General features: G+C 51.9%; 2 protein-coding genes across 2 annotated transcripts in view; one reads left to right on the top strand and one right to left on the bottom strand.

Moving 5' to 3' along the window:
• The window catches only part of LOC309603945 (olfactory receptor 14C36-like), a gene marked incomplete at both ends in the record, with an annotated part of 58,597 nt that overhangs the window by 15,924 nt on the left and 27,017 nt on the right, over window positions 1–15,656 (top strand). The window lies entirely within an intron of this gene.
• On the bottom strand, window positions 11,537–12,493 carry LOC309603949 (olfactory receptor 14C36-like; the record flags this gene model as incomplete). Its single annotated transcript, XM_082338821.1, has 1 exon — window positions 11,537–12,493. The coding sequence occupies one exon, from the start codon at window positions 12,491–12,493 to the stop codon at window positions 11,537–11,539; it is 957 nt and encodes a 318-aa protein (XP_082194947.1).

Below are 15,656 nucleotides of genomic sequence, written 5' to 3'. Positions count from 1 at the left end.
TGGGGAAAGGATGAACGTGGTAGGCTGTTCTTTTGGAGGGTAACAGAGAACAACTTGGGCAGGGGGAAATGAAAACAGAAGGAAAGGATGGGGTCAGGGCTGTTTGGGGACACCTGTGAAGCAGCCCTGAACCTGACGTGAATGACTCCTGGGGTCCGGGAGAACCTGAGAGCTCTCCCGAATTGGAAAACATGAAGGGGAAAGAAGGACAGCATCATTCAGGCTGGAGGGGACCTCGGGAGGTGTCTGGACCAACCTCCTGCTCAAAGCAGGCTCAGACCAGATTACTCAGGGCTTTATCCAAACACATCTGGCTCACTTTCCGGGACAGAGCTGGTGCACACTCTCTCGGAAACAGCTTTCAGCATTTGACTATCCTTATGCTGGAAAAGTTTCTCCCTCTATCTAGGCTGACCCTCTCTTGTTTCAGCCCATTGCCTCTCGTCCTTGTGCCTTGTACCATGGCCACAAGCCTGACTCAGTCCTCCTGGGAACAGTGCCATGCTGCTGCACGTTCCCCTAGGATCTTCCCTTCTCCCAGCTGGACAAGCCCAGCTTTTTAAGCTTCGTCTTGCAGAACAAGTGCTCTGACCCTGACTACCTTGGTGGCCCTCCACGGAACTGGCTCCAGCTTATTAATGTCTCTCAGGCATTGCAGGAGGTCAAAACCTAGGGAAGTATTCTGGATCTGTTCGAAAATGTGCTGACTAGAGGGCAATAATCACTTCCACTGGCTGTGTTCCTGCTCACACTGCCCAGGATGCTTCTGGCCTTTGCTGATGGCTTGTGTTTTGCCTAACGAAACCAAAGGACCAGCAGAGCCATTCCTGCAGAGCTGATACCAACCAAGGCAGTCCCTGCCCTCTGTCACCGCAGGGCCTTAGTCAACGTCAGGACAGGACTTTAGATCTTTCCTTGTTGGATAACATGATGTTACTATTGGCCCATCCTTCCAGCCTGTCTAAATCCTTTGGGACGGCAACCCTGCCGTCCAATGTAGTGTCTGCGCTCCTCAATGTGCTGTCATCTACAAATGTTATGAAAAAGCATTTTCTCAACTCTCTTGGGTAATTAAAACCCCTTGAAACATGACAGGACCCTACCAGCTACAGGCCTCTGGGCAGAATACTACGCATTGACCACGTTCCTCCGAGCCCGACTGTCCAGCTGAATTTTTACCCATCTCCTCATCCACCCATGCAGACCATAATATCCTAACTTGGATGCAAGAATATTGTGGGGAATGATGCTGATAGCCTTTCTGCCTTCCAAGTAAAAGACAAGCACTGCTCTGCCCACATCCAGCAATCCTGTCCCTTCATCAGAGAAAGCAAAGAGGATGGTCAGGCACAACCTACCCCGGGGTAAATCCAGTCCCCTTCTCTTTTGGACACCCAGAAATGGGAGCCGAGTGGACACGGTCTGGGGCACAGCCTTTCGTTCCCCTGCACATGAGGCATTTTTGAAAAATGCATCCTACATTTGCATTTTGACAGTCATCAGGGAGTTCCCCCAGTCTCCATGACCTCTCAAAAATGATGGAGAGTGGCTTCACTGTGCCATTGGCCTGCTCTCTCAGCTCCCTGGGATACCGACCCTCCTGTCCTGTACACTGGGAAGGATTGCGTTCATCCAAGCGACCCCTGACTTGATCCACATCCACCGCTAGTTCTTCTCCTCCAGAGTCCTGCCTCAAGTGACAGCAGCCTGGGAGACCTAGCTGGGGAAGACAGAGGACAACATGACATAGAAAATCTGAGATCTCTTTGTTAACTAAATTCAGCACTGGCCATCCAGTAGCTTTCTTTTTCTTTAACTATTCCTGAAGCAGTAACAGCTTGTTATGGTGTCCTTGAATTGCCTTTCGGGTTTAGGCTGAATCTCAGTCTGGACTATTGCTGTGCTTAGAGGATGCAGTTCTTGAAGACCAGCTGTCCTGAGCTCTGCCACCACGCCTTGGCAGTTTATTTTACCAGTGTCACAGCTCCATCTCCAACAGTAATGGCTCCAGCTCATCCTGGCTGTGCCCCTGGCTGAGGGCATTGCTGCGCATTTGGGCTGAAGCACCTCAGCGGTGGCACCAGGCAAATTTAAACTTGCCAGAGGGAAACCTGGTACCAAGTGTCCGAGACTTCATGTGTGCAAAGGCTTTGCTTCAAAGCGAAGACATGGCAAGGACAAAAGAGAGCTGCATGTCTTTCTAGCCCTAGCGTATTATCTGTGATAATTCTGTTTCTCCAGGAATGTCTGCATGCTCTCCGCTTCTCCAGAGGCATGAACCCAGTCTGTCTGACCCAGAGGTCTTTGCACGTGCCTGGCACGATGGTACAGCTGGCCTCCCGTGCCACGTCTCTGTAATAACATGGATTTCCTCCGTGCCGGTGTCTGGAGGTTGGGCTCTTCTTCCAAAGCTGAGGTCAGGAACAGGCTGGAGAAATTGCCCCCACGAGGCCGTGCTGCTGTGCTTGGGTTCTCCATGGGCTGAGGGCAGTAGGGCACGTGGCAATGTGTTAGGGCATGGGCTTGAGCTGAGCCTTCACCTGTGGGTGCCCAGCACCCCTGGAGATGGTGAGTGATCCACAGGGATCTGCCTGGGATTGTCTCTCTGTGGCTTTTGGGCACCACAGCCCGCTTGCTCTGCAGAGCAGCGTTGCCAGATCCGGGCCCTGTGGGAAGCACAGGGAAGGGGCAGGAGTGGCTGCATGGACACAGTCCCCTGGGGAAAGGCTCTCTAGGGTCAGGGATGTCCCTGGAGAAGAGGAATGGAGCAACTCTGTGCTTTCCTGGGGGAATAAGTGACCTAAAGAAACCTATGGCTGCACACACCAGCTCAGGGCAGGCTGCTCTTTCACTGGGGCAGCAGGAGCACCCTGGGGAGCCCCCGGGCCAGGAGCCTTGTGCTGGGGAGAGGGGCTGGCTCAGAGGGGCTGTCGGCAGTGCGCAATAGGGATCTCCTGGAGACAGTGGCAGGGGACACAGGCAAACACTGACCTCCATCTCCTCATGCCGTGGCTGGCCCCAGCCCGGGGACTGATGGGGAGGCTGACCCTCTGTTGTGAATCCTGATTTAGGATCCTGCCGCCTACGCCAATTTGTCGCAAATGGGTGATTTAGGTCGCTTAAGGAATCACCAACAACGGTATTAGCAAAAGTGGTTTTAATATGGTGTTGTAAAAGTGCAACTTAACAAAGTTCGATGGCAAGGTTCACTCTATTAATGACTGCATGGAAGAAATGTACAAAGGAAAACTGAGTTAGACTTGCGTTAAAATGATTTACAGAGAGTCCGGGGATACAAAAGATTAAGGAGGACCCACCCATTGAGTCATGAGGTTCAGAGTAGACCCCCTTGCTTTCTAAACTCCTGAAGGAGCTTAAGTGTGGCTAGGTCCAGTCTCAGTCTCAGACTTGGGGAGCGGTTTATGTCTAAGGGATTGTACATGAAAAGTTTATGTAACGTTTCATTAGCATCAATTCAGCACGCAATCAAAGACAAAATCAAAGTTACCACACTACAAGGTTATGCACAATATCAGTTGTTTACCAAAGATCTGCCATTGGTAAAGGTCTCTCTGCCTCGAGGAGCAACCTTGAGAGGTGTCCCAGCGCCAGGGGAGATCACCGCCATGCTGCCACGCTGCCGAGCAGGGAGAGCTCAAAGAAGGCTCACTTAGGCTGTCATATTTATAGGATAAAGTGGTTGGCTCGTGGTCAAATTACATGTGATAAGAAAGGTATACATGAGGCTCCCTTGTACCCACAACTTTCTTTGTCCCTTGATAAATGAGTCTTGGAAAAGCCACCCATTATTCACGTGTCAACCGCATGTGTCTCTGTTCTAAGCTCATATGCATCGACGCTCACTGTGCCACTCTGCTCTTTTGTGGGTTTTCAGAGAACAGATTGAAACATGAGGAGTTCATGGCCCTGCTACGGCTCAGGCCTTTGCCTCTCCTGGAGCCTGCACCAACTGTAGAGAACCGGTACCAAATGCGGTTTTGTCTCGACATTGCTGCTGTAGCGCCATCCAGCGTAGCGCTTCGAGAAGACCATCTTCTCCACAGCTTTGAGAAAAAACAACCTCGTGCGCCTGCGCAGGGACTAAAGGCGCGAAAAGAGCTGAGGCGGGGACAAAAAGGCGCGAAAAGAGCAGAGGCGGGGGCAGCACGGCCGTGGCGAACTGCACGTACACATTTGTGATTTGCGCATGCGTGGGAGCCCCTATATAAGGAGCGCACGTGCCCCTCGGCGGGGGCGGCAGCGGCGCGCGCGAGACCACTCCTTCTGTTCCTGCACCCTCCAGGCTCACACCCCCCCGCTTCGATCCCCGCCGGAACCTGAGGCCACCGAAGACCCTGCGGAAGATCTCCGGACTCGAAGTGGTGGTGACAAACTCCTCCTTCTCCTTCTCTTTCTCTTTCTCTCTCTCTCTCCCCTATTCTTTTCCTCTCCTCCCTTGCCCTCCCTCCTCCCTCCGTCCTCTTCTCCCCTCTAATAAAAGTAAAAGGTTGTACGGCATTTGACCTCGTTTGCGTCTTAATCTCGTCCTTGGGATCGTATCGAAACCTCTCCCGACATTGGATCGGGACATTTGAATTGGCGTCACGGACAGGATCCCTTGAGACGAGAGTGTCATACAACCTTACAGTGTGCTGAGCGAGTGTGTGTGAACGAGACGTACAAATAAGTACGAAGCGAGTGCGGAGTTCCGATCCGCGGTTCTGCTCTCCCGCGAGGGAAGCAGCCGGAGACGAACGAAGCGCAAGGACGGAGTGGGTGTTGAGATGTTTGCACTGAAACGCGCGTAGCAGTTTGTGATTTGAGCTCCTGAGGGCGTATAGGGGAGACTTGAATTTTATAGTGTGACCCCCTCAGGAGGATATCCCCTGTGTAGGCTCTGCTCTGTCTTACAGTAGTTTATGGTCTGGCCTCCTGGGGGAGTATAGGGGAAGTTTGGATTGCACGGTGTGACCCCCTCAGGACGATATCCCCTTTGTAGGCTCATCTTTGTCTTGTAGTAGTGTGCGGACTGGCCTCCTGGGAGTGTATAGGGGAAACGTGTTTTTTTTTTCTAAGGTTTGACCCTCCCGGGACGAACTCCCCTTTGTAGGATATGGCCGCCCAAAAGGCAGGCGATTTTTGTGAAGAGACAGAGAAATTATATGAGTTTTTAGAAACGTACCACTCTCGCCCCTCGCCCCCGGGACGAGATTGGGCACGGGACCACTGGTTCCAACTGCAAAGTGTTATGGACCGAATAGCGGTTTTGCATAAAGAAGCTAGGGTGAAGAAGGGAAAAGGGAAGGCTATTGTTTGTGCAGTGTTAGGAGCGTGTCTGGCAGCGGCTGTGGAGGACAAGAAACGAGTGCCCTGCCAATCGGAGGCTGTGGCCGCTGCGTTGCAAGCGGCGATAGCGCCGCTGCGAGAGCAACTACTAGAGACCAAACGGGCGCTAGAGGAGGAGAAGCGCCAAAATAGGATTTTGAAGGAGGAGCTGAGGGTTCAGCTCCTGAGGGAGGCAGACACCCTCGCTGAGGCGGAGGTAATGTTGGAGGAGAAAGGCGTACGCCAAATCTACCCCCAAAAAGACCTAAAGCAACTAAGGGAGACGGTGGATAACGCCCCCCATATGTGCCCGCTGGTAAAAACGGAGTACATATATGAGGACGATAGCGACAACCGTCCCCAAGTTGTAACCAAAGAAATCCCTTTTACTGCCACCGAACTGGCTAAACTCCGAAAGGATTTTGCTAGGACGGCGAGGGAGTCCGAAACCGAGTATGTGTGGAGGATATCCCTGTCGGGGAGGGACGGGATCATGCTATCAGAAAAAGAAGCAGAGGGGTATTGGGGCCCCGGCGTCTTCCTCACAACAGGCAATCGCCGGGCCCCATGGTCTCTGACCCAGAGGGCAGCATATTGGGCGGGGGGGCTGAACCCATTAGAAAGGGGGGATCCCCTAGCTATAACTGGTTCGGTTGAGCAACTACTAGAAAACGTACAAAAGGCAGCATGCCTGCAAATGATGTATGACCGGGAACTTAAACCAAATTTAAGCTCTCCGATGTTGTTACCGGTAGACCCCGAGCGGCTGACACCGCTAATAAGAGGACTCCCTGACTCGCTAAAACCTATCGGGATCCAATTACAGGGGAGAATCCAAAATGTGCCTCGTGAAGCGCGAATTGCAGCTGCCCTGGAGGGAACAGTAACACCGGAACAGCGGCAGCGGGGGAGGAAGGTGTGGACTTGGGGGGAGATAGCTCAGGAACTGATAAACTATGGAAGGAAATACGGGCCAGTAGGCAGAACTTACCACAAGGTGGAAACTAGGGCCGTGCGGGCAGCGAGGCCGGCAAATAAATCGCTGGCTTTTTCGGGGGGAAGCCCCGCCCTAACACAAAGGGAGAAACCCCCATTCCGACAAGGATTGTGGCAAATGGGACTGCAAAAGGGTGTGCCCCGAGACCTAATGGATGTGCTCCCCACCAAAAAGTTGAAGCTCTTGGTGCGGAGGTGGTCCAGGCAAGGACCCCCTCCCAAACCGAACCCACCTTCTGCGCCAGTGTTGGACAGGGAGGAAGTGTTTAAGAAGGATGAAAAGAGTGGCGGGAAACTAAAACCTCCGCCCCCTCAGGGTGAGGAGGGAGGCGGAGGGCGGATGTTTATCAGGCAACTCGCCTGTAATAATAAGGGAGATCTACTAAACCCCACCAACCGGGATGGGCCGAGCAGGTGGGGGAGGCAGTGGCCAATGTCAATAATCACTGGGACACAAATGGGTGCCCGAAAATTGCGGCATTTTGTCCACAGGGGCCAACCATGGTACCCGTCTCTCGAAACCCCACTTGCCCTGGTGCATCATCTTACTCTCCCAGCCAGCCGGTTCTGGTCGAGCTTCCCACCGTGGGAGCTGTGCCTCTCATATTAGATACCCCTGCTAAACAAATATACATGGAAAGCAAAAGGTACCAGTGGGAGAACCTACAAAATCCACACCAAATGGATTATTTCCTCCTCTTAACCCAAAGAGCAAGTGTTGTTCCTATTTGTTTTTTAAGGGCGGTGATATGACCACGATGCACCTGCTACTTTGGATCATTTTAACTCAGAGACACTAATCCATTACAATATTCCACTGTGTATATCAGTTTTTATAATTGGTGGTACATATGTGTGCATACATGTTTGTACTTCATTGCAGCTCTATGAATAATTCGAGATTTAATATCTATGTCAAACAGGCTAAGTATTAGATGTTTCAGTGCACTACAGTCTTTAGGCAATAGTACAAAGACACCTAATTGTCTGGTGCGTGTTTAAGCATATATATGTGTGTGTGCTTATTTAAGAAAAAATACCCAATAACTTTCCAATGATACCTATTTATGTTGGACATCTCAAGGATTTCAACCTATGATTTACTATATATATAATTCTTACTTTTTTTGATCTTCCTCTATTTTTATCATTAAATAGTCCTGTATATGGGAAAACTTAATAGCCAAGTAACATGAAATGTTGTACTTGCTTAGAAAATGTAATTGTCTAGTTTTCTTTGTAAAAAGTAAATATTGAATGTTCAGTACTTACAGGGCTTGGTATTGTACCGGCCGAATAAGGGATGGGGCAACGACCTTTTTCAGCCCTCTGGGTGACAAAGACACAACTTATTTTCAATTTCCACCAGGGAAAGATGGGCCATTTTCTCAAGGAAATAAAGCCAGAAAAGGGCATTATTGGATTTGTGGAAACACGGCATACAAATTCTTACCCGCGGGGTGGTCGGGAGTTTGTTATATAGGGATCATAAGACCCCTATTCTTCCTCCTGCCAGAAACTGGTGGACCCCAATTAGACGTAAAAGTGTATGATAACCTCGGGGATAGAAGTATTGCCCGTAAGACGCGATCTACCAAGGTAAATTTAGGTGGGACACAAAAATGGGGGAATGACGAATGGCCCCCTGAGCGAATAATTGAACATTATGGACCAGCAACCTGGAATCCGAACGAGCCCATTGCAGGGGCAAGAGAACCAGTCTATGATCTAAACCGAATAATCAGACTACAGGCGGCCCTAGAAATTATCACCAACAAAACCGCTGACGCCATAGACCTATTAACTCGGCAGTCTCAACAAATGCGCACGGCAATCCTTCAGCACCGCATGGTTCTAGATTATTTACTGGCTGAGGAGGGAGAGGTGTGTGGAAAATTAAATATCTCTAACTGCTGCCTAGAAATAGATGATGTGGGAGAAGTGGTTCTCCAACTGATCCAAGATACCAGGAAAATAGCCCATGTCCCTGTTCAAACCTGGAGTGGTTGGAATGGTGATTTGTGGTCCTGGTTACCAGGGGCACCGTGGGTCAAACAATTAATATTGTATTTGCTATGTGCAACTGCCACCTTACTGTTCCTATGCTGTATAATTCCAGGTTTTATTCAATTAATTCGACACATTGTGTCAAATATGCAATTTGTTCCTAATGCTCCACCTGATAGTGTAACAAAAATCTGTACCATCTGTCAGTCACAACCAACCTCAGTTAACCTGTGTTAAGACATTCCTTCATCCGAAACAATGTTATTCCCTTTTTTCCTCCCCACAATTTTCCTCCACCCTTATCCCCACCTCTTTCAACTCTGCGCTTTCTTTCTTTCTCCTTTGTTTTCTCTTTCTCTCTCTGTCTTATGCCACCAAGCTGCAATGTTGAGCCACGGGGTGGTGTAGAGAACCGGTACCAAATGTGGTTTTGTCTCGACATTGCTGCTGTAGCGCCATCCAGCGTAGCACTTCGAGAAGACCATCTTCTCCACAGCTTTGAGAAAAAACAACCTCGTGCGCCTGCGCAGGGACTAAAGGCGCGAAAAGAGCTGAGGCGGGGACAAAAAGGCGCGAAAAGAGCAGAGGCGGGGGCAGCACGGCCGTGGCGAACTGCACGTACACATTTGTGATCTGCGCATGCGTGGGAGCCCCTATATAAGGAGCACACGTGCCCCTCGGCGGGGGCGGCAGCGGCGCGCGCGAGACCACTCCTTCTGTTCCTGCACCCTCCAGGCTCACACCCCCCCGCTTCGATCCCCGCCGGAACCTGAGGCCACCGAAGACCCTGCGGAAGATCTCCGGACTCGAAGTGGTGGTGACAAACTCCTCCTTCTCCTTCTCTTTCTCTTTCTCTCTCTCTCTCCCCTATTCTTTTCCTCTCCTCCCTTGCCCTCCCTCCTCCCTCCGTCCTCTTCTCCCCTCTAATAAAAGTAAAAGGTTGTACGGCATTTGACCTCGTTTGCGTCTTAATCTCGTCCTTGGGATCGTATCGAAACCTCTCCCGACATTGGATCGGGACACCAACCCACTGCCAGTCTGGTCAAGGGGTTGAGCACACCCATCACAGGCCATAGAGAAACCAAGAGGTTTCCCTCCTTATCAGGGTACAGAGCATCATTTTTAGCATCCAGCCCATCAGTTTTAGTACCCAAATCCTCATTTTTAGGGCCAAAATCCTCATTTCTAGGGTCCCAACCTGTCTTTTATTGCCCATAGCCTTTTTGTAGGGCCCACAGTTTAATTTTTAGGGTCTAAGCCCTCATTTTTAGGGCAGAAAGGGTCCTGCACTTGAGTCACGACAACCCCATGCAACACTACAGGCTTGGGGAAGAGTGGCTGAGAAGCTCCCAGTGGAAAAGGACCTGGGGGTGTTGGTCAACAGCCAGCTGAATATGAGCTGGCAGTGTGCCCAGGTGGCCAAGAAGGCCACTAGCATCCTGGCTTGTATCAGGAACAACATGGCCAGCAGGACTAGGGAAGTGATCGTCCCCCTGTACTGGGCACTGGTGAGGCCACACCTCGAATCCTGTGTTCAGTGTTGGGCCCCTCACTCCAAGAAGGACATCAAGGTGCTGGAGCGTGGCCAGAGCAGGGCAGCGAGGCTGGGGAGGGGTCTGGAGCACAAGGCTGGTGAGGAGCGGCTGAGGGAGCTGGGGTTGTTTGGTCTGGAGAAGAGGAGGCTGAGGGGAGACCTTATTGCTCTCTACAACTGCCTGAAAGGAGGTTGTAGCGAGGTGGGGGTCGGTCTCTTCTCCTAAGTAGCAAGTGATAGGACCAGAGGAAACGGCCTCAAGTTGCACCAGGGCAGGTTTAGACTGGATATTAGGAAAAATTTATTCTCTGAAAGGGCTGTCAGGCAGTGGAACAGGCTGCCCAGGGAAGTGGTTGAGTCCCCATCCTTGGCAGTACTTAAAGACATGTAGATGTAAGGCTTAGGGACATGGTTTAGTGGTGGACTTGGCAGTGACAGGTTAACGGTTGGACCCGATGATCTTAAGGGTCTTTGCCAACCTAAATTGTTCTATGATTCTATGACTCTATGATTCTATGGCGACAGTTGTTAATTGGGGAGCAGACTGGGGCAGAGAAGGGGTAGATTGGGAAGAAGAAGAATGTGTATGGGGAGAGGAGGGGTATGCAAGGGGCTGGCTGCATGTGGGCGGGGGGCTGACTAGGGCTGGTCTGGCCAAATCTGTGCCTAATCACCATGGTCTGGCCATCTTCTTAAACTCTGCTCCTGGCTGTTTGATGCATGAGTGTGCTCACTGTTGGATATGTGTTTGGGCTGAATTTATGGACGTGCTATGCTGGCCAAATCCAAGATGGGCTGGCTGCAGAAAGAGGACACGAGGATCTGGAGACACCCAGGGTTCCAACTGCCAAGTGGGTAACGGCCCCGAGACTGGGGCAGGGGATCTGAGCAGACCCAGAGGATGCACAGACCACTTGTGACCTTCACAGCAGATCTGCCTGAGAGGGGGAATGGGCTAGAGACGTTTGTGTCACTCATGGTTGTGTGATTGCTGCTGGTGGCGTGGTGACTGTAAAGGTGCTGTTCCCTGTTGGAGCTGGTCTGTGTAGGGTTGGGGTGTCCATCTTTGCTTCTTTGCACCTTCCATTTTGGTGACTCCACCTTGTGCGATCTCCCACTTTGTGGGGCTCCAGCCACTGCCCGCCCCAAGCACATGCTCTCCCTGTAGAAACCCCAGGCTCTCCAGGAAGCTCCGGACCCCCTCCTGGAGGGTGTCTTCTTCCCTGTCATATGGGGGACAACCCTGAGTATGCACCTCAATGAGCATTCACCACCTCCATGGTCACCACACACCAATGGGTGAGTCCAAATTCCAACCCTTGGTCTCCAACAGCTACCAAAGTGACAATGAGCTTTTCTCTCCCAGTTCCAAGGAGAAAAAGGCCCTTTTTGGGGTGAAATACCTTGGGCCTGTTGTGGATATTAGCTTTGGAAAAGGGCCCAGCCTTCAGACTGGGAGATCTTATTTTCTAACAGAGATGCTATGAGAGTGTCAGCTCTGTCCCAGAAAGACAAACTTTTATATCAGATCCAACTGAGATGGATCAGGTTTATTCCTCAGTAGCAGTAAGATGAATCCAAACATAATAATCACTAATACCCATACAGATAATGATAACAAAAATGCTAAAACAAAAACCCAAAAGACAGACTTGCAATGGGATACTCTGGGTATCATTTGTGAATAGTAATGGAAAACTTATCACTGTTGAAAAACATTCCTGAAGTCACTTTCCTAACGGCCTCCTTGAGCTCCTGATTCCTCACGCTGTAGATGAGGGGGTTCAAAGCTGAAGGAACCACTGAGTACAGCACTGCCACCACCAGATCCAGGGATGGGGAGGAGATGGAGGGGGGCTTCAGGTAGGCAAACGTGGCAGTGCTGACAAACAGGGAGACCACGGCCAGGTGAGGGAGGCACGTGGAAAAGGCTTTGTGGCATCCCTGCTCAGAGGGGATCCTCAGCACGGCCCTGAAGATCTGCACATAGGAAAGCACGATGAAAACAAAACACCCAAACGCTAATGGGAAAGTAACAAGTACAATAAATTCCTTGAGGTAGGAGTGTGAGCAAGAGAGCTTGAGGATCTTGGGGATTTCACAGAAGAACTGGTCCACAGCATTGCCTTGGCAAAGGGGGAGGGAAAATGTATTGGCAGTTTGCAGGAGAGCATTGACAAAGCCAGTGCCCCAGGCAGCTGCTGCCATGTGGACACAAGCTCTGCTGCCCAGGAGGGTCCTGTAGTGCAGGGGTTTGCAGATGGCAACGTAGCGGTCATAGGCCATGATGGTGAGGAGACAGAATTCTGCTGACATCAAAAAGACAAACAGAAAGATCTGGACAGCACATCCTGCATAGGAGATGGCCCTGGTGTTCCAGAGGGAATTGGCCATGGATTTGGGGAGAGTGGTGGAGATGGATCCCAGGTCGAGGACGGAGAGGTTGAGGAGGAAGAAGTACATGGGGGTGTGGAGGTGGTGGTCACAGGCTATGGCAGTGATGATGAGGCCGTTGCCCAGGAGGGCAGCCAGGTAGATGGCCAGGAAGAGCCAGAAGTGCAAGAGCTGCAGCTCCCGTGTGTCTGTGAATGTCAGGAGGAGGAACTGGGTGATGGAGCTGCTATTGGACATGTGCTGCCTTGGGGCATGAGGGACTGTCCAAGAGGAAAAAGACAGTGACAAGTTAGGAGAGATTTCTCTGAGCAAAATAAAAGTCATTTCTCATAGACACCTCCTGCCCGCCCGAATGTCTCTCTCTCCATTCAGGAAGACCTTTGGCAGCTCGCTTTCATAAGTTCTGGTTGGTGCTGGCTGAGGGTGCCCCAGGGAGCAGGAGGCTCTGCTGAGGGCTCTGCAAGGGTCAGTCCTGCCCTACAGCAACAGGTAAATAGGAATTCAGGGTGATCTCAGATTAAATCCACTCGTGATATCAAAGAGGTTTTCAGCATTGTCACTCCCAGTTCACCTGACGGCAGAGCAGAGCTGTGGGGAGTTTGGGTTGTGCCTTCTGTTCTAGTTGCCCCAGCACAGCTGAGGAGCGGTTTGAATGCAGCAATGCCTGGCATTTCTGCTGCACTGCAAGGGAAACCTTGTGGGTGCTGAGACTGGGCACAGGGACTGTCCCTTAGTGCAGAGTGAGGACAGCCGCTCTGTCCATCAGCCCTGCTCTCAGCTGCCCTGTGCTGGCAGCTCTTCCACCGGGAGGACTATCGCACTCGGGTGTTCCCCCCAAAAGAAAGAGGCCACTGCTGGGAGCAGAGGAATGCAGTTTCCCAGTGCAGACCTCCAAACCCTCACCCCATCTCATGGTACCTGAGGAGGATCTCAGCTCTGTCCTCCCAACCAGGGGCACAGAGGGCTCATGACAGCTGCCCACATGCAGCCACCCAGCAGCATCTCAATGGCCTTAGCACCGAGGTGTCTTCTCCATGGGGCTCCTGCAAAACACAGAGATGCCCTGGGAGAGCTGTGCCCTATGGGAGGGCAGCCTGCAGCCCAGCAGGACCTCCCAAGGACAGAGTCAACTCTCCTGAATTTGTTATGTCCTGAAGGGAGGGTGAGATCCCTGCCAGCCGCACACACTGCAGTCCCCAGAGCCCCACAGGTGAACAGGGTGCGAGCTGGATGCTTTTCCTCCATGGCCATATGTGCATGACAGCACACGCAGCGTTGGTGTCTGAGCTGCACTTGAATCCTCACCCCCCACTTCTGTCTCTTTTCCTTCCTGCCCATGGCTCTGCTGCCTGGAGCTCTTCTTGGCCATGACCTCTTTCTCTGTCCCCACGTCTGCTCCCTCTCCATGCTCACAGAACCCATCCCACCTGCTGCATGCTCAGCCCTGATCTGCAGACACCTCCTGGCAGCAGGGCACTGCCCAGGGGCGTCTCTGTGTGTGCAGGGGCTAAGGAGCAGCTCAGACAAGTCCTAGTGAGAACTGGGGTCTCATTGCCTTCTCCAGAGCAGAGAAATAAATTCCCATTTCGCACTGCCCACCCAGCCTATCAAGAGGAGAAAACTCAAAACACGTACTCCTTCCCTTTCAGGCAATCCCCTACCTTGACATCCATCGTAAAATGACCCTCTGCAAATGTCCTCTGGGTGATGTAGAAGTCTGAGCAGCCCTGACCCACACTGCACCCTCTGGACAGCAGAAGGACGCTGCCTTGCTGGGGATCACTCTTTCCACTCACAGCTTCTCCCTGCAGAACCATGGGGAGCTCCGTGGTCTGGCTGAGTGCTGACTCTGGCAGGCAGCAGGGTCCCTGCCCCAGCACACAGTGCCCTGCTGTGCAGGGACCTGCTCTGAAGGACAGCCCTGGGCACCCCTGGATGCACACCCAGCATCACATCCCTGCAGCTGAGAGAAGGCACCCATCATGTCCTGTCCTCTGAGAGTGTGGCAGGGTATCTCTCTTTTGGAGCATGTTCCTGAGAGCCATCCTGCCAATTGCTGTCTGCAGCACTATGTGCCATGTCTAGGAGACACCTCCGAGACACTCATGTGCCAGAGACTTACTGTGTTCAAGGCTGTGAAGATTTCTTCTTCAGTGAGCTCTCAGCATCATTCCACCTCATGCAGCCAGTAACATCCCTCTTACTTCTCCCATCTCCCCTCGGTGCCTGCAGGCAGTGCCCTCAGCCCTGCTGCCCTTTGCAGAGGAGCTGCTCCTGGGCAGAGCTGTCTCTCTGCAGCGCTGCCCACTTGCCAGCAGCTCCCTGCATCCCAGGAGCCCAGCCCAGCTCAGCAGCAGAGGCCCAGCCCAAGGCACCACTTTCTCTGCCCCTCTGGGCTCCCTCCAGGTGTCCCTGGGGCTCCAGGGGAACCTGCTGGGAAACAGGCTGAAGGCATCTCTGATGTTCCCTCCCTCAACTTCGCCCCTGCAGTGTAATTATTCCTATTAGAAAAATAATTGGGCATGAGAATTACTTTTTTTGTCCCATCCTTAGACAGGACACCCAGGAAGGTGACAGGGAAGGATCTAACTTCTGCAAGCTGGGAGGATGTGTTCTGTTGAGTGCATTTAAACATTTCATTCTGGGTGTTTAGACCTGGGGCTAGAAAGACATGCAGCTCTCTTGTCCATGCCATGTCTCCGTTCTGAAGTAAAGCCTTTGCACACACCGGGTCTTGGACACTTGGTACTAGGATTCCTTACAGCAAGTCAGAGCTTGGCCTGGTTCTTCTGAAGCTGCAGTGCTTCAGCCCAGATGTGCAGCAATGCCCTCAGCCAGGGGCACAGACAGGATGAGCAGTAGTCGTTAATGTTGGAGACAGAGCTGTGACATGCCAAGGCATGGTGGCAGAGCTCAGGACAGCTGGTGTTGAAGGAGAGCATCCTCAAGCTCAGCAAGGGTCCAGACAAGAACTCAATCTGTGTGACCACTGTGGAATTTAGTAAGAGCAGGTGCGTTTTTTTAATGACCTGGAGGATATGAGAGAGTACTTTTTCATATACATTTGTAGAAGACATCCCATTGAGGAGAGCAAGGCAGGGCTGCCATGCCAAAGGACAGAGACAGTCTAGAGGGATGGGCCAATTGGAACCTCATAATAGCCACTAAACATTCCACCAAAGCCCTGCTCCTGAAGTGGATGTAGGCCCTGAAATGTCCTAGGACAGGGACTGGCTAGGCAGGTAGCAGCTCCACAGGAAAGGGTCTGCTGGTCTTTGGGTTCCATTAGGCAAAAGATGAGCCATCAGCAAGGATGGCCAACAACAGCCTGGCGCTGTGTGAGCAGGAGCACAGCCAGGGCAAGTGACTCTCTCCCTCTGCTCAGAACTTCTGACACTGC

The sequence above is a fragment of the Platalea leucorodia genome (genome assembly GCF_965183815.1).
Source record: "Platalea leucorodia genome assembly, contig: HAP1_HAP1_SCAFFOLD_267, whole genome shotgun sequence".
In the NCBI taxonomy this organism is placed as follows: domain Eukaryota; kingdom Metazoa; phylum Chordata; class Aves; order Pelecaniformes; family Threskiornithidae; genus Platalea; species Platalea leucorodia.
The sequence above is the reverse complement of the archived record's forward strand: the minus strand, read 5'-3'. Positions and strand labels throughout refer to the sequence as shown.